Source organism: Cricetulus griseus (assembly GCF_003668045.3).
Source record: "Cricetulus griseus strain 17A/GY chromosome 1 unlocalized genomic scaffold, alternate assembly CriGri-PICRH-1.0 chr1_1, whole genome shotgun sequence".
Lineage (NCBI taxonomy): Eukaryota > Metazoa > Chordata > Mammalia > Rodentia > Cricetidae > Cricetulus > Cricetulus griseus.
In genome coordinates this window covers 211,450,280-211,472,832 of record NW_023276807.1, presented here as the reverse complement: position 1 = coordinate 211,472,832, position 22,553 = coordinate 211,450,280, and the positions used below count along the sequence as shown (strand labels likewise).

The window sequence follows — 22,553 nt, the reverse complement described above, 5'->3', positions numbered from 1 at the left end:
GACTCTATCAGGAACTGGACTGGAGGCTGCTCACATTTCATTCTGGTGAAGAATCTAGCCACATTTTTTCTCATATTCTGAAAACTTGAGTGAGGCCAAGTTCAAAAGTAATGGACTAATTGCTTTAGTGGAAGAAATATCAAGACAGTACAATATTGGAGCTGTGGAAAGTTCATTGCTCAATGCATTTACATAGACTTATAGCGAAAGAAAAGGTGGAGCAGAAAAAATAGGAAAAATTTGCAATTGGCAAGGAAAAGAGTGTAAGTCCAGTCTAAGCTGTATCCCAAACATTGTTTCACTTTTTAAAAAGATTTAGTTTTTTTTTTTTTTTTTGTGAGTGTTTTGCCTGTACTTGTGTATGTGCCTGGTGTGTGCCATGTGTGTGCCTGGTGCCCAGGGAGATCAGGAAAGGTTGTTGGATTCCCTGGAACCAGAGATATGAATGACTGTGACCCACCATGTAGGTGATTTGAATTGGAGCCTGGGTCTTCTGCAACATTGCTCTTAACCATGGAGCCATCTCCCCAGCCTCTTCTTTTAACTTTTTGAGATAGGGTCTCACAAAGTTTTCAGAACTGGTCTTACTCTGTAGCTCAGACAGTCCTTGAACTTATGGTCGTCCTGCCTCAGCTTCCCAAAGAGCTGGGATTACAGACTGGCATCAACTGGTTCAGTTATTTTTTATGTATTTTAATCTATAATGTCTTAACTACATAGTTAAGCCAGTACGGTAATGCTTCCTAAATCACCTTATAATTTCACTTACAAACATTTCTTTCAATACGGTAATGAGTATAATGCATTTCTGCTCCCAATCTTGGTTATAAACTGCCTACTTCAAAGTCATCAGATCATCTGGATGGCTGCCGCTCAATGCACTTGGGGCATTCCTCTCCAAATGACCACACTTGGTTCTCTTCAAGTGTGTCTTGTCCTGATGTTTAACACATTCTTCAGCAACTGTACTTTGAGAGTTTCCTGCTGAAAGACTACATTTCCCAGTTCCCCTTGTGGACTATGGGATTCATTTCTGTCCCTAAAAGAGACTGCTCCCCATTTTCTTCTGTGGGCATTTTGGCCATCTGCACACATGGGTAACAAAGATGGCCCCTTGCTGTGGATAACTATGGTCACACCTAAGGTTAGATCAAGCCTCTCTTTCTTTCTGCCTGTCTTTGCAGGTTGTTTTATATCTGTAGAGTCAACAAATGATTCTATTAAGTCAACGGTTCTCAACTTGTGGGTCGTAACCCCTATGTGGTCCCATATCATATATCTTGCTTTATCAGGACCCACAAAGATAGCTCCGCTTCATCTTGGCCCAAGGTCAGAGAGTTCAAAACTGCCCTTAGTAAGTCATAACACCTAAAGGTCTAAGGCATGGCTACAGTAGGATGTTTTGATCTTGGCCTTGGTTGGCCTTGGGTGTCTTATCTAAATAACAACAGACTTGGTATGAGGTGTGGTGGTTACTCTTTTTTTGTTTTGTTTTGTTTTTTGAGACAGGGTTTCTCTGTGTAGCTTTGGAGCCTATCCTGGCACTCACTCTGGAGACCAGGCTGGCCTCGAACCTACAGAGATCCGCCTGCCTCTGCCTCCCCAGTTGCTGGGATTAAAGACGTTTGCCACCAACGCCCAGCTTGAGGTGTGGTTACTCTTGACTCTCGAGGCCAGATAATGAGAAATTGAATCTAAGGTATGGCTACCAAATCCTTGGAGAATTGATGAAAAAAGTCTATTCCATATGCATGATATCAAGTTCCCATTTTTTGGTTAAGGTATTTAAGAATGGTGAAGAATAAACTTGGGGCATTCAGTATTCACTGAATTGCCCTCCTGACTCTATCCTATGTCTCTGTCTTTTTCTTAAATGTCTTTACCTGCTCTTTCTCAATTCATACTCCCCCCTCAGGTACAAACCAGGAAGTCATCTGGATCCGACTATAGTCCCACAAAGACAGCTTCCCACACTGCTTATCAGATATTTACATTATGATTCACAATAGAAAATTTAACAGTTATGAAGTAGCAATGAAACAAATTTATGGGTGGGGGTCACCACAACATGAGGAACTGTATTAAAAGGTTGCAGCACTAGGAAGGTTGAGAACCATTGACTCAGATGAAGGAGAATCTCCAACCTGGGCTCACCTGTGTTACTCTGAGACTATAACTTAGTCTCTACCCAGATGGAGAGCTCCAGGACCAGTGCCTGTGTTCTTACCATGGAGCCTTAAGGAGTACAGGAGCTTCAGCAGTGATGCTTGTGGGTGTTTCCTAAGAAATCCCAAAAGCCGATGTTTGATAAATCTTATTTAATTTGGTTATCTTGCTTTATAAATTATGCCTCTAGACCACCAATTTAATTTTAAATAGAATAATGTTAAGAAATATGCTTGTTACTGTCAGTGTGTGGTGACCCAGAGATTTGTCCAAAAGCAGAAGGAGCGAAGAGGTGTAAATTAAATTATTTATTACAGACTTGACATGACGGCTTTCATCTTTCATCTGTTGGCTGAGTATATGGAATGAGAAGGTAGAGATTTTTTTAAAGGTTCTGTTGGTAGGGTTAATTTTAGAAAACTTTGTAAACTGAATCATTTACTCTTGACAAGGCAGACGCTGTCACTAGAATGAAGTATATTTTTTAATTTGAAAATTAAAAATCGGCCAGGCAGTGGTGGTGCCTGCCTCAGACACTTTCTGTTCAGATTCATTCCCCAGATGGTGACTTTAACTGACTTCTTTTACAAGGCTTCCAGGTGCTTGTCCCTTATGCAGGAGTCTGATGTAACAAAAAGCTAATTCGTTACCCTTTCCTGCTACAGAACTCTGGTACATGGTCCAGCCAGCTGTACAATGGCATTTAGCTCATGTTAATCTTGATGTAAAACTTTTCCTCATGCACCTTTGTCTCTTAAAGTTCCTCACACAGTTGTACAGTTATTATCTCCTGACTGATGTTAAGTTTTAAGAGGCCCTTGGATGGGCCCTCTTCTGAGACACTCTAACTGCTGGTCCCCTTGTCACCCTTCTGTCAGCTCTGAAGCAGTTGCTGAGAGATCGACACCCCCAAACCCCTAAAAAGCAGTCTGGATGACCTCTAAAAGAGAATTAATGGGCCATGGACCACCCAACTCATCCCTCTTCTTGCTACTCTGGGCATTGTTTGGGGACTCAGGACTAAAGCAGCTGCACTGAAGCCTCCTTTATATCAGTTAGCCTCTCTGTCTCACCAGCTCAGATCAGCTTAGCACCCTTCAGGACCAGCTCGACTCCTAGACTGCTGCAGTCAATTAAAAATTAAATTAATTGATTTTTTAATTAATTAAATTTAAAAGGCATGAATCTGACTACTGCTAAAGGAGGGATTTGTGCTCTCTTTGGTGAACATGCTGCTTCCAGGCCAACAGACCCTAACTGGTTTGAAATGGGTCCTAGAGATGGGGATGAGAAAAAAATTCAACCACAAGCCTCCTCCTGTATGTGGGCTTCTGGTTCCCTCCTATTCTGATCCCTCCCCTTGATCACTCATTCCTCCTTATTATCCATATGCTTGTGTTTGTACCCTGTCTTTTAAACGTTTTACTTGCCGGACTTCATCCTACACCCACCCCCGAAAATGTTCCACACAAGTTCTCCCAATAGCTGTCACCTACGACAACTCCATTTGTTCCAGTTGTTCCTGATACACCTGCAAAAAGCATCTTTCACACTAGGGAGGCAGAGGCAGGTGGATCTCTGTGAGTTTGAGACCAGCCTGGTCTACAAGAGCTAGTTCCAGGACAGGCTCCAAAGCCACAAAGAAACCCTGTCTCGAAAAACAAACAAACAAAAAAGCATCTTTCAGATTCTATGAAGAAATTCTAGTTAAAAAGGACCTTCATCCCTTTCACCCCAGGCCAGGTAGAATTCTTTACATTACTTTTATTTTTCTCCCATTGTCTTTCTCTGATGCTCTATAGCTCCCTACTACTTCTGCCAGCTCATTTTGGTGCAACAGTCCTGGCAATGGAACTAGTTACTGCCACCCTAAATCAACTCTATTTCTACTTTCTACCACCTCTGCTTCTTCCCATCCCTCAAACTTCCTGGGAAATCTCTCAGTTTTACTCTGTAACCAAATGATCTGTTTCCCTAATAATACGAGATAGCAATCACCTGATCCACCACAGCCAATCAAGTTAAGATTCTCCCCTGCAACATGACCAGAGGACACCCTCTTCAATGGACTCAGATCAACCCCTTCTGACAAAGACATCAACAGAAAACAGCTCTGACACCCCTGCCCTGCATTTTTAAATCCTCTCAACACATGGGTGACAAAGATGTCCCCTCACCATGAATAAACACGGTCCTCCCCAAGGTCTGACCAAACTTCTGTTTGTGCCTTCTATCTCTCTGTCTCTACAGCTGCCTTTCAATAATCTAACATGCCTCACCATGACTCATCCTGAAATTCTTTTCCAAGGTGCAAGTCAGGTCCCAGCTGAATTCACCTCAGGCTCTGAGGCATTCCCTCACAATCTGTAGTTGGCAATATCAAGTTGCATTCCCTGCCAGCTGTGACAGCAGAGGATACCAATAAACATGACATAGTGGGACCAAGCCCGGCCATTTGATAAGGCTTGTAGGGACAAGCCCTGGGCATGTCTCTTTAAAAAGTATTTTATTTCTATTTTTATTCTTTTCTTATTGTTTGAAATTTTAAAATTTTAATTAGCAAGTCACAAATTTCCTTCTGGAATTCCATATAGACTACTCCCTCTCCCCCACCCCAGACAGGGTTTCTCTGTGGTTTTGGAGGCTGTCATGGAACTAGCTCTTGCAGACCAGGCTGGCCGTATGGACTACTTTCATTGATCTTCCCTTTGTTGCCCAGTCCTCTACCTCTTCTCCCTATACTACTCCTGCTTGTCCTTTCTCAGAAGTCACCACCCACTTTCATGTCACTTGTGTTTGTTTGCCTGTCCTTAAAGACTGATTTGTTTAAAGGATGAAAATTGAGACAAGAAGACGGGCGTTGGTGGCACACGCCTTTAATCCCAGCACTTGGGAGGCAGAGGCAGGCAGATCTCTGTGAGTTGAGGCCAGCCTGATCTCCACAGCGAGTGCCAGGACAGGCTCCAAAGCTACACAGAGAAACCCTGACTCGAAACCCCCGCCCCCAAAATTTTGTAAACCACAATATAAACAACCACCACACAAAAAAACCCCAGTAAATTCTAGAGCTGAAATGCTGCACTCCACAGTATCTTAATTTATCTTTACAACGACTGGCTAAAGGGGCGCTCTATTCATTTGAAACAAGTAGGCTTCCCCCTTACATTTCTTTTAGAATCTCGGCACTAACGGGATAAGCCAGTGGGACACATATGTCAATATATGTCCAATATGTCAGTGGGAGGATCAGGAAGTGGGAATGGGGCCCTAAGAGAAAGGAGCCTGTGGAGAGAACTGGTCTGAGGTAGGAAAATTAGCATCTAAGAAACAACAAAGCCAAACAGAAAACAAACCGCAGAGCAGGTCAAGCCAACTGGCAGCAGTTCTGCCAAGCGGCTCTTAGAAAACAAATGGTGGTTTGCTTTCCGTTTTCATTGTAAAGGGATAATTTTTTTAAAGGGTCAGATCATATAAAGTAAACAAGTGTTAGAGGCTTTATTTAAGCTCATAATTTGGGGAGGGAACCAGGCAATCGCTTGTTCTAACCAGTTCAAAGGAGCCTGGGAGCACAAGTTTATCTGGAATCCAGGAATGTCACCTGATTGTGCAGAGGAGGCAGAACTGGCTTTTCCAGGGCGAGGAGTCTCTCCCATGGACTGCATGTATGCAGGAGAGAACTGCTTCTCATGGCTGTAGTTCTTATACCCTGCTGTAAAACAGAATGCAGCCCCGTTTCCATCCAAAGGCAAACACCTTTTTGCAACCCCTCCACAGCTTCACTCACTAAACCACTGACCTCGAGAGCTCAGTTTCCTTGATGTGCAGAAAGGTTGATGTGGTTGATGAGGCCTGTTGTAGGCATTAGATATTTAATAACAAATATTGCCAGGTGGTGGTGGCACACACCTTTAATCCCAGCGCTTGGGTGGCACAGGCAGGCAGGTTTGTGAGTTCGAGGTCAGGCTGGTTTACAGAGCAAGACTTCCAGGACTACACAGAGGAACCCTATCTTGAAAAACAACAACAACAAAAATACCTATTCTGTTACTGTCTTTTACTTGTTGTTGTTGATATTATTACTATTACTATTATTATATTGTATTTATTATCTTTTGCAGTGTTGGGCAATGGAATCCAGGGCTTTAAACATGATAGTGAAATGTTCTACCACTAAACTATATCCCTGAGCAAGTCTTTTTTCAATATAGTGAAAAAGTTAGAGAAGGAATAAATTGTTTACGCCGATCCTACATTGGTTATTGGTAAAAGGTGGGGTGATGCATAATGATGGGGTTCAGAGGAAGTCCCCCAAAGACCACCAGTCACGATGCAATCAGCAAGAACGTTTTATTATACCACATGTATGTGGGATTATACATACCTGTACAAAATGGCGATGACCTTGAGAGGGATGTTAAGCCCCTTTTTAGCACAGCTACAGGAATTTTAAAAGCAGGGTGACTACTTTATTTAGGATTTGCTTACTCAAGTGGCAATCATATTAGTACATTTCTAATTGGTTTGGGCTAGCAGGAATGGGCCAAGGCTATAGCTTTTCCATTCTTGGGCAAGCCTAGTGTGTGTGTGTGTGTGTGTGTGTGTGTGTGTGTGTGTGTGTGTGTGGAGGAGGGGGGGCTCGGCCAGTGTCAGGGGTGTTGGTGATTGATAGCTCTTTGTTTGTGAACTGAGGCCTAGTTCTTAACTGAGTCATTAGGGGCCTGTCATATTTGTCTGGTCCTCTCATACTACAGAGAACACTGTGAAACAGAAGGGCCTCAGGGAGAGGTTTCAGTTGCTTCTGGATTGGCTGTGTTTGTAATCAGGATACAGAAGCACCAAGAAAAAGAACTGAGTTAAAATGTTAACACACATTATAGATGTGAATTGGTTTTTTGACAGCAGCCTGTAGTTTGGTCACAGACTGGCCTTCCATTTCTCATCTGCTCTAGCCTCAGGTCTTGTAAATAAATTTAGGACCCCTTAGAAATGTTATCTTAAGCATCTACTGGGGATCCTAGCATGTACCCTCTGGATAAGGGGAGATTACTGTACTTGCCTCAGTGTCTCTTCTCCCACCCCCTCGCATCTTGATCATAAGTATGGTCAGTTAGGATGGTTGGTAGCCTTGTGTGGGCTAAGTGAATTGTCTACCGGTGACCTCCCTTATAAAATCTTCCTCATTGGAATCTATTTGTTCAGTTGTAGCCCTGCCCCCCCACCAGGTGCCTCCCATGTTGGCCCCACACCTTTCACCACCAGCCTAGGCTGAGCCAGAGCTAACTTGACTGAGAAACTCACTCAGTCCTGGCCCATCAAGAGCTAAAGAGATCGTAACACATCACCTGGATTGGACCCACCTTTATGAGTCAGTGTCATTAGACTGTCTTTATGAAAGTCCAACCCATCACACTAACTAGAGACCTTAGGTTAAGATGCTTCCTGTTCCTCCAGGTCAGATGTAGTCCTGTTTCTATTCTCCCAAGATTTTGCTCATCTGTTCCTACCCAGAATTCTCTCTGCTCCTGACAAGTGGCTACTTGTAATTTTCCTCTTCAGGAAGGCTTCCTGACTCATGAACAAGTTTACACCCCTACCCCATCCCAATACTGTCTCTGTCTTGTGGTGTCATTTTAATTTCAAGCCCTTTATTACAGATAATTTTCTTCTGTCCTTTCATCGGAGCAGCAGCAGCAGCGCTCTCTCTCCCTCTCTCTCTCTCTCTCTCTCTCTCTCTCTCTCTCTCTCTCTCTCTCTCTGTGTGTGTGTGTGTGTGTGTGTGGTGCGTGTGTATGGTGGGGTGGGGGACATATCCTCCAGTCTGAGTCCATGGTCTCACAATACTGGGCAAGTATTTTACCATTGAGCTGCACCCCAAGTTCTGTTCTGTGTTCTTAGGCTACATACATACATACATACATACATACATACATACATACATACATACACATACATATAATAACACTCCCCACACTTTTCTTAAATGAGGATAAATCTCTTGTGCCAGGCTTGGTGGGTAGTACAGATTGGTAATCACAACTATTTGGGAGACCAAAAGCAGGATTCCAAGTTCAAGAACTTCCTAGATTATCAGATGAGTTCAAGGCTAGCATAGGCAACTAAGAACAATTGTGTCTCAAAAAAAAAGATAGGGCTGGGTATGTAACTTTTAGTATAACATATATTTGATAATTAACAGAGCTTTCACATTCTAATAGACAAGATATATGTGTTGTTTATTATTGCTAGAGGTACTATGAATTGGCACAGTTTATAAAAGTATAAATTTGGCAGTGTGCATAAAAAGCTTTTGCAATGCTTTGGGGGAGATAGCTAAGTCAGAAAAGGGCTTTCCTGGCAAGCATGAGGACCTGAGTTTGGCTCTCAAATCTATATGAAAATGCCAGGCATGGGGGAATTACTTGTGTTAGTAATCTCAGTGCTAGGCGAGTGGGAGACAGGAGGATTTCTAGGGATTGATAGCAAAAGGAGTCTCATTTCTAGCCGATTGGTGAGCTCCAGGCCAGCGACAGGGCCTGTCTCACAGGGAATGGATGGCTTCCAGAGAATGACACTAAGGTTGTCCTCAGGCTTCTACATGCATGTTTGTGTACACCTTAGTGCACTCATGATCATGCGCGCGCGCGCGCACACACACACACACACACACACACACACACACACACACACACACACACACAACTGAAAAAAAATTAATGCTTTTAATTTCCTAATTCAATTTTTGAGAAATACATAAAAATAATGAATGGTACTGTAAGAGATTTAAAGACAAGATGTAGACTTTTAAAGAAAAAATGGAAATAAATGAACATCTACTTCAAATTTAAATCCTACCAAGTTAAATATTAAGCTTCATATAACATGACTCGCTGTTTTCCACCAGCCCTGGCACAACTGAGTGTAGGGAGTCACCCTAGCCCCGCCCAATAGTCCTGGGGCAGGTACCAGGTGGATCCGGGACTCGCCCAGAAAGGCGTGGTGAAGGAAAGCCGGGGTGACGTAAGGGAGCTTCTTAAGGGGCTGCACGTGGGGACCCTGGCTCTCTCTTTTGTTCTGGCCGCGCTGGCTGGGTTCTATAACCTAGCTCTGGCCTGTGTTTCACCTTGCTGTCTTCTGAAATAAAGAGACCTTAATCCTATAACTGAGAGCTGCCAGTGTCTCAGCCAAGATCACTCATGTGATCGGGCAGAAAACAGAGGAAGACAGGGTCTTCTAGGTGGTGCTTAGACAGTGTGAGCTGCCTTTTCAGGGCTGGAATGAGGCCATTCTCACATGGTCCATAACCCTGGAAAGGGTTTCTAGTTCACTGAACTACTGATTGCTACTGTAACTAGAGATTAAAAACCACAAGGAAGGCAACATTGTTGTAGCTTAACACAGAATACACACTGGACATTCCAATCTATTTCTATAAACTTCAGTGATGAGCACTGTTGCTAAAATTCCTTCTCAGGGGTGATACATAGCAACTTACTCGGCCTAATGTTACAAAGGCAAACCAGAGTCTGATTCCATCAATATTCACTCCAAGGAACCAATGATTTTATTTATTATTATCATAGGTGAGAGATTACCTACAGGAGCGTGGCTGCTTCTCCCCCAAAAGGCTATACCAGAAAGTCTTTACTCAGTAGGAATGATGGCTGGCCTATAGCCACATAGATAGAAATCCCTCCCCTAGTCTTCCCTGGCCCATATACTCTAGTCCCTCCCTGAGCCCACAAGCCACCATGCAATTAGGTCAGAGTTGTATACAATGGGTAGGGAGTAGACTCTGGTGAGGGTCTTGTGACCCTCCCTGCCCCTCTGTGAGGGGGTGTAAACAGTCAACATGCCCAGTTGGGATGATCTTAACAACCTGCATGTATGGACTCCTGAAGATAGGGGTTATTTGTCTCAGAGTACAGTCACAAACAGCAGCCCTCACTTCTTTCAAGTTCCTAAGTGTGTCCCCTGAGCACACATAGCCCTAGGTCTCCTGTTCTCTTTTCCAGACCCATGGCCCATAGCCAGCAGCAAGAGCAGCAGATACCCCACCCCACTGGAAAGGCAGCAGATAGGGAAGAACACTGTAGAAAGAGTTTAAGCAAATGACATCAGTTCCATCAAATCAGCATGTGATAGGTGGTGAAACCAACTTTCTCTAATGCTCTGTTGCTGCCCAAAAGAATCATGACCAAGGAGTTCAAAAGGAAAGCTCTTCACTTGCAGATTATCCATGGTCAAATTAGAGAAAGAACAAAAACATTGTGAGAACCAAAGTTAAATTTTAAGTTTTTTGGGTTTTTCGAGACGGTTTCTCTGTGGCTTTGGAGGCTGTCTTGGAACTAGCTATTGTAGACCTGGTTGATCTTGAACAGAGATCCACCTGTTTCTGCCTCCCGAGTACTGGGATTAAAGGTGTGTGCCACCACCACCTGGAAATTTTTAAGTTTTAATTACTATACCTAAGAGATCCATGAAACAAAAAATGCTTCTGATCTGCAAGCCCCTTGCCCAAGGATGGATAGTTCCTGAAATGCTGGAGGCTATTGTTTATGGGAGATAATGAGCCACATGTTTTCACACCCCTAGTGTGTTTGACCTATCTGCACTGGATGTGTTTGATCACATGTAGGCAGGAGGTTCACAGGCAGGAAATACATCAGGATGCATGCTTGGCCCTGATTGGACATGATGGGAAATACTTAAGCCACTGCAAAACTTGATTCAGGGCCATTTTTTTTTCCAGGGAAACCAGATGGACCTGGCCAGAGCCAATCTACCTGACCAGTATTTAATTAAATTTGACTTTAAACTGTGGTAGTATTCTCAATCAGTGGGATTAACACTACCCACCCAACCCACCAAATGCAAAGAACAACAAATCCAAAATCAATATGGAAATCACACTTCATCTTCTTGTGCCCGTGTGCTGCATTTTGGAAGACAACCTCAAATTATAATACCACAATGACACTTGGCTCTATAAAACATCTTTTACTTAAAAACAAGGCCTTACCAGGCCTGCCAACATAGTTATACATGTCACACATAAATACACCTAACAGTTACAACACAAAACATGACTGACATAAAATGATTACTGGCCAGTGCTTGGCAATGTTTTACTAGAAATAAATATTACTATTTAAGTCACAGGTACTCTCTGATGATGTTAAATTCCAGCAAACAATTAAGTTTGTTGGGTAGATTTGGAGGTGGGGAGAGGATTGTTAGGCCTCTATGAGGGTAAGAAAGTGAGGCCTAAGCAGGGTGGTGTTGTGACACTCCCAATCCCAACACTCAGGAGGTAGAGGCAGATGGATCTCTTGAGTTTGAGACCAGCCTGGTCTACATAGTGAGTTCCAGGACAGCCAGGGTTACACAGAGAAACGCTGTCTCAAACAAAACAAAACAAAAACAAACAAAAAACAAAAAACAAAAAAGAAAGTAAGACCTGAGGAATAGTATCCTAGCTTAAGGCAGACCCAGCACAAACCCTGAACATACAAGGTTATCTAACACAGTGACTTTTACACACATAGAAATACATTCTTCCCTGTGCTTCTATCTGAATTTCACATAATTTAAAATAAGGCAGCAGACATAGAGATGAAAATTCTATATAAACAGTTAAGTCTCAGCTTTAAAATACAAAACCTAGGTTGCTTTCTACAGTTTTCTGTAGGAAAGTCCCTGTACTGTGGGTTCTGATAGCATTCACATTGAGCAGAGATCTCCTCGTGAGTAGCCAGACCTGAAGAAGAACATCTCTGATATGCTGCTGGGAGATCTGTGAGTGATACCGTCTCAATAATACATGTTCTTATCCCACCAGCCTGTGGACAGAGAGAAGGGTAAATCAGAAATATCCCAAGTGAGGCAGTACACAAGGATCAGCAATCAGACTGCTGGACTGGCCAGGTGCTTGCCTTGCACAGCTGATCTGGTTTCCAACTCAGCAAAACAAACACTTAATTCAATTGTATCATTACTCACTTCCAGGGTAGAGCCTGATGAAGAGTTTTCGTATCTCATCATACACCCAAATCAGAATGGCATGTGGTACGGCCACAAACCAGTACTGAACCCTGGAAACAAAAAGGAGGAAAGTGAGCCCTGGCTCATCTGAGACAGCCCAGATGCTGGTCACTAGCAGAGGCTGAGGCGGGGGCTTTCTCTTAATTTTCCCTGCCTCACTAAAAATAGCAACTCTACTACACTACACAACGCAGGCCTGACAAGCTCCCTACTTAACCTGAGATGGGACAGCTAAAAGCAGCATTGGTCTTTGAGGAGATATGTTGGATAAGAGTGGTGATGGTCCAGTCAGGCCTAGGAAATGCCTTTCTTCCTTTGAGAAATAGGAAGGTCAAGGGATGGGTTTCTGTAGCTTGGGGCCCATTTAATCTCTTTGGGAAGATTGGAGGAAGAGCCTGTGGGAATCCTTGTGTTTATTCAGGTTGTGATAGTAGTGCCACTAAAGGTCAACTCACCTGAGCATGGTGAAACTCAGGGCTGTGACACTCCCAAGACCGTAGGACAGGATCAGTGCCACAATGATCTGCGAAGCAATCCCCACCCATATGACTTTATTTCTGGAAAACACAGGGAAGCAAACAGATGTGGAATTTCCATGTGTCTGTGGACACGCACCCAACCGAAGGTGCCACAATCCAAGTCAGCACTTCATATGTTACAGGTGTGGGCTTGTAGACCCTTGTTATCCCCAAGTGATAGGCTCATTACCCAGAGGTCAGGTACCTGAAGAGCCCCTGCTGGAAGATGGAATTCCTCCGGGTTTTCCTGATGATCAAATCTGCAATTTGTTGGACCATGATGGCGACAAAGAAAGCCGTGTAGCCTGTGAATTCTAGGTATTTTCTCTGATACCGTGTCTGTCAAGAAGTAGAGACTGATGAGATCATGAGATTCCCCCAGAGGAAAACTGAAATCTGACTCTTTTTTCCCCACTTCACCCAGATTAAGTGTAGACTGTCTGCTTATGCTCAGAAAGAAATTCTCTTTAAACAGATGTTAAGGGAAAGACACTGACTTATATTACCCCATTGTAGGGATTGGAATGGTTAGACTTCGACACCAACTGCTGAACTAATGAAAAAAGTGGGTTTGAGAGATAAGGCATCTTCCCGAAGGTCAAATCATTGTCGTGAGGGGTCTTCCAGACTTATTAACCAAGTCTGTTCCATCCTAGACCGTCCATCAGGACTATTCAGGGAAGAGGAGAGTCTACAACTGGATGGGTGGGCAGTGAGAAGAGAGAAGGACCAGGTGGTGCTGGCTGAAGGTTTCTTGACTCACCCATTCCTGCCCGTAGCTATCTTCCAAGTCATTTATATCATCTGCTTCCCATGCTACCCTCAGGTTGATGAGAGAGGTGGGCCAAAAGCCCTCTTGTGCATAGACAGTGAAATAAACAAGGAAACCTCCCAGGGCTTGCATGAGACCTGCAAGAATCAAAGATTCAGATGTTTGTTAGTGCTGTGCTGGGCCCAGAGAGCTGCTCAGTTCTTGCGCTCTTCCGGGCCATCCCCCTACCCTGCCTAGGACCTGAATTCATTATTGGGAGGGCTTTTGTATAATGAGGCATGGGTAGGGGGATGACCAATGATGATATACCCTCCTCATACCAATGTGCAGATAAGAGTAGACAGCAAGCTGTTGGTTGACCAGTCTGTCTTTCTTCTTGTGGCGAGGTTTCCTGTTCATAATGTCACTTTCAGCTTTTTCATAGGCCAAGGCAATGGAGGGAATCTAGAGAGGGAAAGACCCCATGAAGCCAAACCCTGGAAGGACAGTGATGATAAGCAAGAGCGGCCCAGAGATGGGAGTATGATGGGGAAGGGGGTGCATCCAGGGTGCAGATAACAAACGCGCATTGTCTATACCAGATTTGCAAACCTCCATCTTTAAAAATCAGTCTGATTTGGGGCTGAGGTTGTGATCAGTGGCACCATGGTGCTTACTAGACACACAAATGAGGCCCCAGGTTAAAAACTTCAATCTGCTTTTTAAAATCACCATGTCCTGGCAATTCTAAATATAGCTAACTATAATATAAAACACCATCCTTCCTCTTTGACTTGCATCTAGACCACAAAGCAATGTGGCAGACTGTGCTGCTCTCACAGGTCCTACCACTAAGAAATCCCTTAAACACAGACCTCTATACCCACACTCAAACTTCCTGATTCAGGAGGTATAGGCTAGGATAGAGAATTTATATTTCAAAACTGGCCCACACTTGGAGATCACTGTAGGATGAGCAAATGAGCAAATGTAGAAGGGCTTAGAATATTGGAGTATGGATACATTCTGTTTTGGAAGGCTATCTCAGTTCCCACCTCAAAGCTGAAAGTCTTATTTTCTTCATAATGCAGGGATCAGACTATAGAAAGACCTAGGCGCTGTATAAATATAGGGAATGAGGCCATGGTCAGGGCCGCTTTAGTACTGTGACTTTGGCTTGCTCTGTTGCTTTCTTTCCCCTTGCCCTGGGTAAGCCAGAGCTATATAGATGCTTTCATGGAGCTTTGTTTAAATTAATACAGGCTGGAAGAGGGGGAGTCTTAGATGAATGACTGTTGGAAATAACAACAAAACCCTGAAAATGCCAAACAAAACTGCAAGAGCCCTGACCAAACAATAGCAAAACCAAACCCACTATTTCTGGTTCACAGTTCTCTAAGTTAACATGGGGTGACTGCAGGCTGTCACTTTAAGATACTATCTCTTCTCCAGAGTATTATTGTGTGATTGCTTCTTCAAATCATAGAGTTGAAACTGATGATGGCATGTTCTTTGAGAGAGGCAAAACCATGTCTTTAAAAGAAAATAAAATCAGTACTGGTGATAAAGCCCACTGAGCTATAACCCACTAAACTGTAAGATCTTAAAAATCTTATTCTGGAGCGAAATGATTTTCATTTCCAAACACTGGACAGATATCTCTAGTTCATTGCTGGAAAGCATGGTCTGTGGACCTGCAGAAAAGTGTCACCTGGGATCTCACAAAAGATGGAGAAACGGCCCCATGGTACAGACGTATGAGAAGCATTGGCTTTGCCCATCATAAGGCTCTGGGAGGCAACAGGAATGAGCTTTATATCCCTGTGGTTATCGTCAGCTCTTTAGTGCCACTTACAATGTCTGTGCCCAAGTCGATGAACAGGATAGTAATGGTGCCAATAGGCAGGGGGATCCCAGAAATGATGTAGAGCAAAAAGGGGCAGAGCTCAGCAATGTTCTTGGTCAGGGTGTAGGCAATGGTCTTCTTCAGGTTGTCAAAGATCAGGCGACCTAGGGAAGATGTGTCTTTTTATAGGACTTGTTTCTAGTCTCCCAGGAAACCTGGCTATCAGGAAGACACCCTGAAGCCCCACTCACCTTCCTCCACCCCTGTGACTATAGATGCAAAGTTGTCATCTAGTAAGACCATGTCTGCTGCATTTTTAGCAGCGTCAGAACCTGCTATCCCCATAGCAATTCCGATGTCTGCCTTCTTCAGGGCTGGAGAGTCATTCACTCCATCACCTGTCACAGCTACAACTGCATCCTGTGGGGACCAGAGAGAAAACAGGAATGAGGCAGGTGAAGAGACTACAGAACTACTACAGCCAAAATGAAGGTCTTTTGGGGAAGAAAAGATAAAGATGGGAAATCTCAGAAGCCAGGATAAGAAGCTCTGACACAGATGTATGCAAATGAAGAAATTAAAATAAAAAATGCCAGTGCGTATTCCCAAAGAAAAAGAGGTGTTTTATAGAGTTGGCCTTACATATTGATGGGTTCTGAACATACAGATTCAACCACCCAAATTTTGAAAAATTTTGGAAGCAAAACAAAACTGGCTGTAGTGGCATAGGCTTTTATTTACAGTACATGAAAAATTGAACTGGAAAGTTGTGAGTTTGAAGCCAGCCTGGGATATATGGGAAACCTTGACCCAATAAACAAAAGCAGAAAGGGGGAGGGGAAATATTGGAAAAAGAAAATAGTCTCTATAGTGAACATGCACAAATCTTGATATTATTTCCCCCCAAACAATATGGACTATCAGGTGTTTATGCATTATTGACATTATATTAGGTATACTGAATCATCTGGCAATGATTTAAAATACATGGAATGTGAGTACTTTCTATACAAATATTAATAAATTTTATAAATGTAACTTGATCAGTGGTGTGTTTTGTTGTTTTGTGCTTGTAGGAATTCCAGAAACTACTTCCCCATAGCTACCAAGGGATGATCACTTATGCTTACATTTAGAAAATCTCCTATCTATATCTATACCCTATCAGGTAGCAAGTGCTTGGTGGCTTCTCCACCAGAGCCCATGTATGGCTGTGAGATGGTCTCAAAAGCAGATAGATCATCAATCCTCTCAGTAGCTGCTTCACATCTGCCAGTGGGTAGCTAGGCCTTCCCAGTCACCTGGGAGCTGCTGTTGACCCACCTGCCTCTGACAGCCCTCCACGATGATCAACTTCTGCTGGGGTGATGTCCTGGCAAATACGATTTCTTGGTAGTTGGTTAAAAGTTCGTCCAGTTGTTCTGGGGTCATGTCCTTCAGTTCCATGCCAGTCACCACAGCGGCTTTAGCTTCTCTAGAAAGACCAGAAGAAACTGGGTGAAGCCAAAGGCTAGCTCTTGTGTTGAAACCCAGTTCCAGGCATGGTTTCTGTTTCAAGGTATTAGCTGAGGCTATAACAGGAAACCATTTCCTGTTATCCTATGACAATGGGTATACATGGTCAACTAGAAACTGGTGAGAAATGGTGCTTCCTGGGGCACTGCGTTATTTACTACACAAGTAAAATTACCTGATAATCATTTATCACCTGGCAGTTGTGTGTTCCCAACAGGTCTAAGTGCCTGGGTAATATAGGACATTGATCTTTCCTTTCTCCCTAGATGCATGAAAGAATCCCAAATTGGTAACATTCTACTGAACCCACCACTCTGAAGTCTTTGTTTTATTATGTCATTCAAAGCCTAAGAAGCTCCTTCCCTATGTGTCTCCTCGTTAAACTGTTCTCCATGCCCCCACCTCACCCCCATCTCCTTGGTTAGATGGCAAGGTTCCCACTGGTAAGGACAGTGTCTGGCACAAAGCCTGGCATATAGCTTGAAGGGAACAACTAACTGTTGAAAGAATTAATAGATAAGTGAATAAGTGAATGGATGGATAGAAGACAAACATGATTGGAAGAATAGAGCTTCCATTCTATTTGATAAGTAGAAAAGGAGTATATGTTTGCATGGCTACATATTATGAAGTCAACTGACTATGCAAATAAATGCCTAAGATGCTCACTGTCAGGGGCTGGTACACAAGAAACTAGGATTCTCAACATCCTTAACTCTACAACCAGGTCAACAGCAAGTAATTTCTGGTGCTTTTTGTTTTCCTCTTTGTAAGCTGGTCATGTAGTTTTTACATCTACTGTCCTGTGCTGTATTATATTTTCAGCCAATGATACAGGACCCATAAGATCATCTTGCCTAATGATGCTATCTCAGTTTCTCTAGATACACTCTTGTGTCTTTTGTTAAGCTACACCCAATTCTACTTCATTGAATTTTGAAATACCAGGTAAGGGTATCAATGCAGTGCTTGGCATGAACCAGATACTCAATAAAATTTTTCAGTGAACAGATGAATGTAAAATATAAATCAAGCCAACATAGCTCTACCCTGAGAGAGCTTTAGTCAAAAGGGTAATTTGTTCCCATTAGCAAAACTCTTTAGAGTCATCAGGGATTATTGGGTAAGAATGTGACCTTCTGCTCCATTGATTCTGTGGTTACCTTTTGTTGACTTGCTCCACAGCGATACCACAGCGTTTTGCAATGTCTTCCACTGTCTCATTGTTAGCTGATATGATTCCTACGCTCTTGGCAATGGCTTTGGCTGTGATAGGATGATCACCTGTAACCATAATAACCTAGAACACAGACCACAGAAACTTGTGGGTAATGGCTTTGCTGGCTAAGTAGGGACTATGGGTCAATATTTACTAAGTTACTGCCTACTCTGAAAGGACCTAGAGAGTGCTATGGTTTTGCTCATAGGCAATTCTAGGTCTCAGACACCTCTGTTTCTGAAGGAGGCAGTGACCCTGTCTGGACCCCTCTTTTACCCAGGCTTCTTCCACAAACCCCCTGGTGCTAGAGGAAGCCTTTCCCTTTGTTATAATTTCATTTGTAAAAGGGCCTATAGGTGTCCCCTAGAGACAGTCTTGTGCTGCTTTAACAGTCTTAATGCTAACACAGTAGTAAAATTTATATTTAACGTCCATATCATGAAGACAAATGGATTATGGAAAATAAAGTTCTAAAACCCTTCTTTATCTAGCATAGTCTAGGGAAATATAACATCTAATTCACCACACCAGCAAGTTCTTCTCATGGTAGGTACTGCATTGGTTGGTTCATCCCACACAGACACTGTCTTGCTTTTTGAGAACAGTTACCGAAATCGTAGCAGAATGAGGAAGGAAGAGGACCAAATCTGGAATTATGATGTTCACTTGAAGAGAACTAAAGACTGATGATCTCCTATCACAACTTTTCTTAGAAAGGGACATAACATATGGAGAGGAAAATAACACTCACCTTGATCCCTGCACTCCGACATTTAGTGACTGCATCTGGGACAGTGGACCGAGGGGGATCGATCATGGACAGAAGCCCCACGAAGCAGAGGTTGGAAGTGGGAAAGTTTATGGTGTCTACATCAAATGGGTAGGTCTGGGGAAACTCATCTGCTGGCAGGTAGAGGTGGCAGAAACCTGGAAGTGGCAAGCACTTTGGAGTCAGTGAAACCAGGATAGAGTATGACAGAGGATGAAGGGTTGGGGGCTGTTGTGTGGCTTGTGGTGGAGGACATGCTTAGCATGTGTGAGGAGCTAGGTCTGATCCTGAAGCGTGTACCACAACTGTCTAATCCCTTCAATTCCATCATGTATGTTTTTAAAGAAAGACACACTTCATCCAGTTGTGTGCAAAAGTAATGTCCTGTGTGCTTGTCAGGACAAGTATGCTATACTCTAGAGATGTAACAACCAAGATAGTACAGTGGGACATGCTTTATTCCTGAAGATGTCTCCGGTTTAGTGGTGAGACCAGCAGCTGAAGACATAAGACATGGCATGGACCGTAGCATAGAGCTGCACTTCAGCCACCGAGACAGGAAGAACAGGACATGGATGTTTTCCAGGGAAAGAGGGCTAGAGTGATGAAACCATTTCAGGAAAATAAGGAAGCACATGGAAGGAACTAACTCTGGGTCTCTGGGGAGTGGCATAAAAATTCAGATTAGTCCAGGAGTAACTGGGTAGAACCATGCTTTTCTCTGAGCTATTAATCTCTGGGGCTGAGGTTAAAGGCATTCTTGTGTCAATGGAACTCCCAGGTCATGTGACTTCCATCAGTTTTTTACATCGAATAATCCTCGCCATGGCTCACTGCTTCCCACATTTCAGTAAGCAGGCCGAGAGGTCAAATAGGAGGTTCCTAGAGTCAGATGGAGGCCAATCTTTTGTTGAAAAGATTGCTTAGTGCCGTGGGCTATATAGGGTGTGTTTAAATCATTAGCAACTCATCTATGCATTTTATCTGCTGTACAAACTCAAATATCCTGTAGAAACACACATTCCACAGATTGCCAGTCACATGGCAAGGACTTTGATGGTGTTTAACGAACCTTATCATCAACCCTGGGCTGTGAATTCATCGTGCTGTAGTTCTGAATAGTTGCCATTCAGTCAACCCATGATGCTGGCAGTGGAACACATGGCCCCATCACACCACTTCAGTGACAGAATTTCTAAAGTTCCTTCCACCTCTAATATTCCTTGTCTCAGCCCCTTAGTTACTTTTTCCTACTCATAAAATGAGGTAAGTAATTATTTCTAAAGTCACCATTCCCTTCTAAGGAACTGCTGAGTCTTACCCACCTCTTAATGAGCCCAGTGTCTCTCCTCTCACTGCCTCCAGCAAGGATGATTCTCAAGCAACCCTGGCTGTAACTGTGACTAGCTCACCCTTGTGGCAAAGCCTTTAGTGCTCCCCTCTAACTGTAAGACAAAACCCTTCCGACACATATTTAAGAACTCTACATCGTGGCCTCAATCTATCTCCCTAATCCTGTTTCCTGCACCTACTGCATCTCATCCATCCTGCAACACTGCATGGATCACTTGCTCCACTATGTGCATAAATATCATCCCTTTCTTTTTCTTAGCCTTTGTAGTTCTCTCACATGGATACTTTCCCCTCATTCTATCCAAAGACTGCAACTCAGGGCCCAATATAAGATGTAACTTCTATAAAGTCCCTGACTGTGTACTACACTCACCCAACACACGCTCTCCCAGGCCTCCCAGCTCCATGTAGGCTGTGTGGAAGGCATCGGCAGACCTCTTGTCCAGTGGCTGTTCCTGGCCGTTGATCATGATGGTGCTACACTTCTCTAAGATCCTCTCGGGGGCCCCCTTCATCACCATGAGGAAGCGTTTGTCATTAGGGTCCTCTGTCTCATGTATGGAGAGCTGGAAGGGCACGGATTGGCAGGTTAGATATAGCATCTTTACCATGGTTCTTCTAATTAGTAGCAGGACAAGCAGGGAAAACATTGTCTTTCTTTCAATTTGTCCTCAGAGAGTAAAAGAAGGGGAAGAATCATGGCACCCCCAAGCATGGCCTATCCTTTGTTATTTGTAACTAATTAAAAAGCTAACACCTAGATTTGGGTGACCCAGAGAGGCATGCTGAGCTGGAACCCACAATAGGTGCAGCTTGTATTTCAAACAGACACTGGCCCTTTAAGGCCCTCTGAGGAGGGCAGATGCATCCCTCAAGCTGAACAACCTATGGACAGAGGTTTGTGAGAGTCCTTATCTCACCTCTCCCTTCCAGTGGTAAACAGCCATCTTTAGTATGTGTAAATGTCTGGGTTAGAAGACAAACTTGGGTGTTGCTCCTTGATGCTATCTACATTGTTTTTTGAGGGTCTATCATTAGCTTGGAGTTCACCCACCAGCCAGGCTGGTTGGTCAGTAAATTCTAGAAATTTGCCTGTCTCTACCTCCCTGACCTAGCTTTTGCTCATGAGTTCTGTAGACCAAACTCAGGCTCTGCTGACTGAGACACCTCCCCAGCCTTGAGTAGCCACTTGCAGACGCTGAGCTGCCAAGGCCAGTAGAAATTCCTGTGACTCTCTGTCTCAGGAGCAATCTAGTTTTACTATCTGGACATAAGGGAGATATGTCTTTGAAGAAGAAGGCACTTCAAAAGATAAGCAGCCCTTAGGAGCCAGTGGTGCAGCAGAGTTCATAAGTTTAACACAAATATTCTTGATCTACCAGTAACTCTACTTCTCTACTTCTCTTATTAAGGTAATCATCCTAATGAAATATGTATAGATCATTGTATATCATTGTACCACCCAGAGACAGACAGACAGACAGACAGACAGACAGACAGACAGACACACACACACACAATTTCAGAGAGACTTGGTATCTATCTATCTACCTATCTATCTATCTATCTATCATGCTGGGAATTAAACCCAGGACTTCAAAAGTGAAAGGCAAGCACTCCACCATTGAATCAAATGCTCAAGAATAGGAATAGGAAGCTTTTGAAATCTTTTTTGGAGAAAATAAGATATAAAGAAAATAGTCACCACTTTGGGATTAACAGTTGGTTCCAAATCAGTAGTTGCTAGACTCTGAGGCTAGACTCTGAGTTATCAGGAGTGAATATAGTTAAAACAATAATAGAAAGAAAATAGGTTTGCCAGTTTCCTTTTTTTTTGTTTAGTGACCAAGAAAAGACATAAAACCAACAAAAAAACTCAACCCAACCCAACCTAAGCCAAATCAAAGAGCCTCCTGTTGGCTACTATTATCACCTTCATTTTCTGAATAGTAGGGCCGAGCTCAGTGGCAGAGCTTGTCTAACACACGTGAGGTCCCACCCCACAGTTCAATCCCCAGCACCACAAAGAAAAGCCCTAGAATCAGGTGTGGTGGCACATGCTCACACAAAGATGACATCACCTAGCCTACACTTTATTATTATTAAAAGCCCAAGCCCCATGGCTCATTCTCATCATGGGATTCTATAGGAAATCCCACCTGCAGCAGGACACTGGACAGGAACTTGTTGGTCTGAATAGAATAGATATGATTGATTACTGGCCATTGATGTAGTGATTCAAGGCAACTAGGTGATGATGGCCAGTGTTCTTCCTGAGCAGAAAGCAGGTCCCTAGCAGTGGCATATGGAGTGGGAATAAAACACTAAATAAAGTAAAACATTTGGCTGGCCCTCAGAAGGACTTGTCTTCTTCA

The 22,553-nt window shown here is 43.4% G+C and overlaps 1 protein-coding gene across 1 annotated transcript in view; it reads right to left on the bottom strand.

Annotated features, from left to right (window-relative positions):
* Nucleotides 1–11,161: 11,161 nt before the first annotated feature.
* The window catches only part of Atp12a (ATPase H+/K+ transporting non-gastric alpha2 subunit), a 50,224-nt gene continuing 38,832 nt past the window's right edge, over nt 11,162–22,553 (bottom strand). Inside the window, exons 13-24 of the mRNA XM_035453101.1 lie at nt 20,552–20,744; nt 18,808–18,983; nt 18,001–18,137; nt 16,646–16,796; nt 15,574–15,742; nt 15,332–15,486; nt 13,818–13,941; nt 13,489–13,634; nt 12,931–13,064; nt 12,663–12,764; nt 12,166–12,257; nt 11,162–12,005 (exon numbers count right to left, since the gene is read on the bottom strand). Coding sequence (XP_035308992.1) covers nt 11,977–12,005; nt 12,166–12,257; nt 12,663–12,764; nt 12,931–13,064; nt 13,489–13,634; nt 13,818–13,941; nt 15,332–15,486; nt 15,574–15,742; nt 16,646–16,796; nt 18,001–18,137; nt 18,808–18,983; nt 20,552–20,744 — 1,608 coding nt within the window. The 3' untranslated portion in view covers nt 11,162–11,976. The remainder of the gene's footprint in view (nt 12,006–12,165; nt 12,258–12,662; nt 12,765–12,930; nt 13,065–13,488; nt 13,635–13,817; nt 13,942–15,331; nt 15,487–15,573; nt 15,743–16,645; nt 16,797–18,000; nt 18,138–18,807; nt 18,984–20,551; nt 20,745–22,553) is intronic.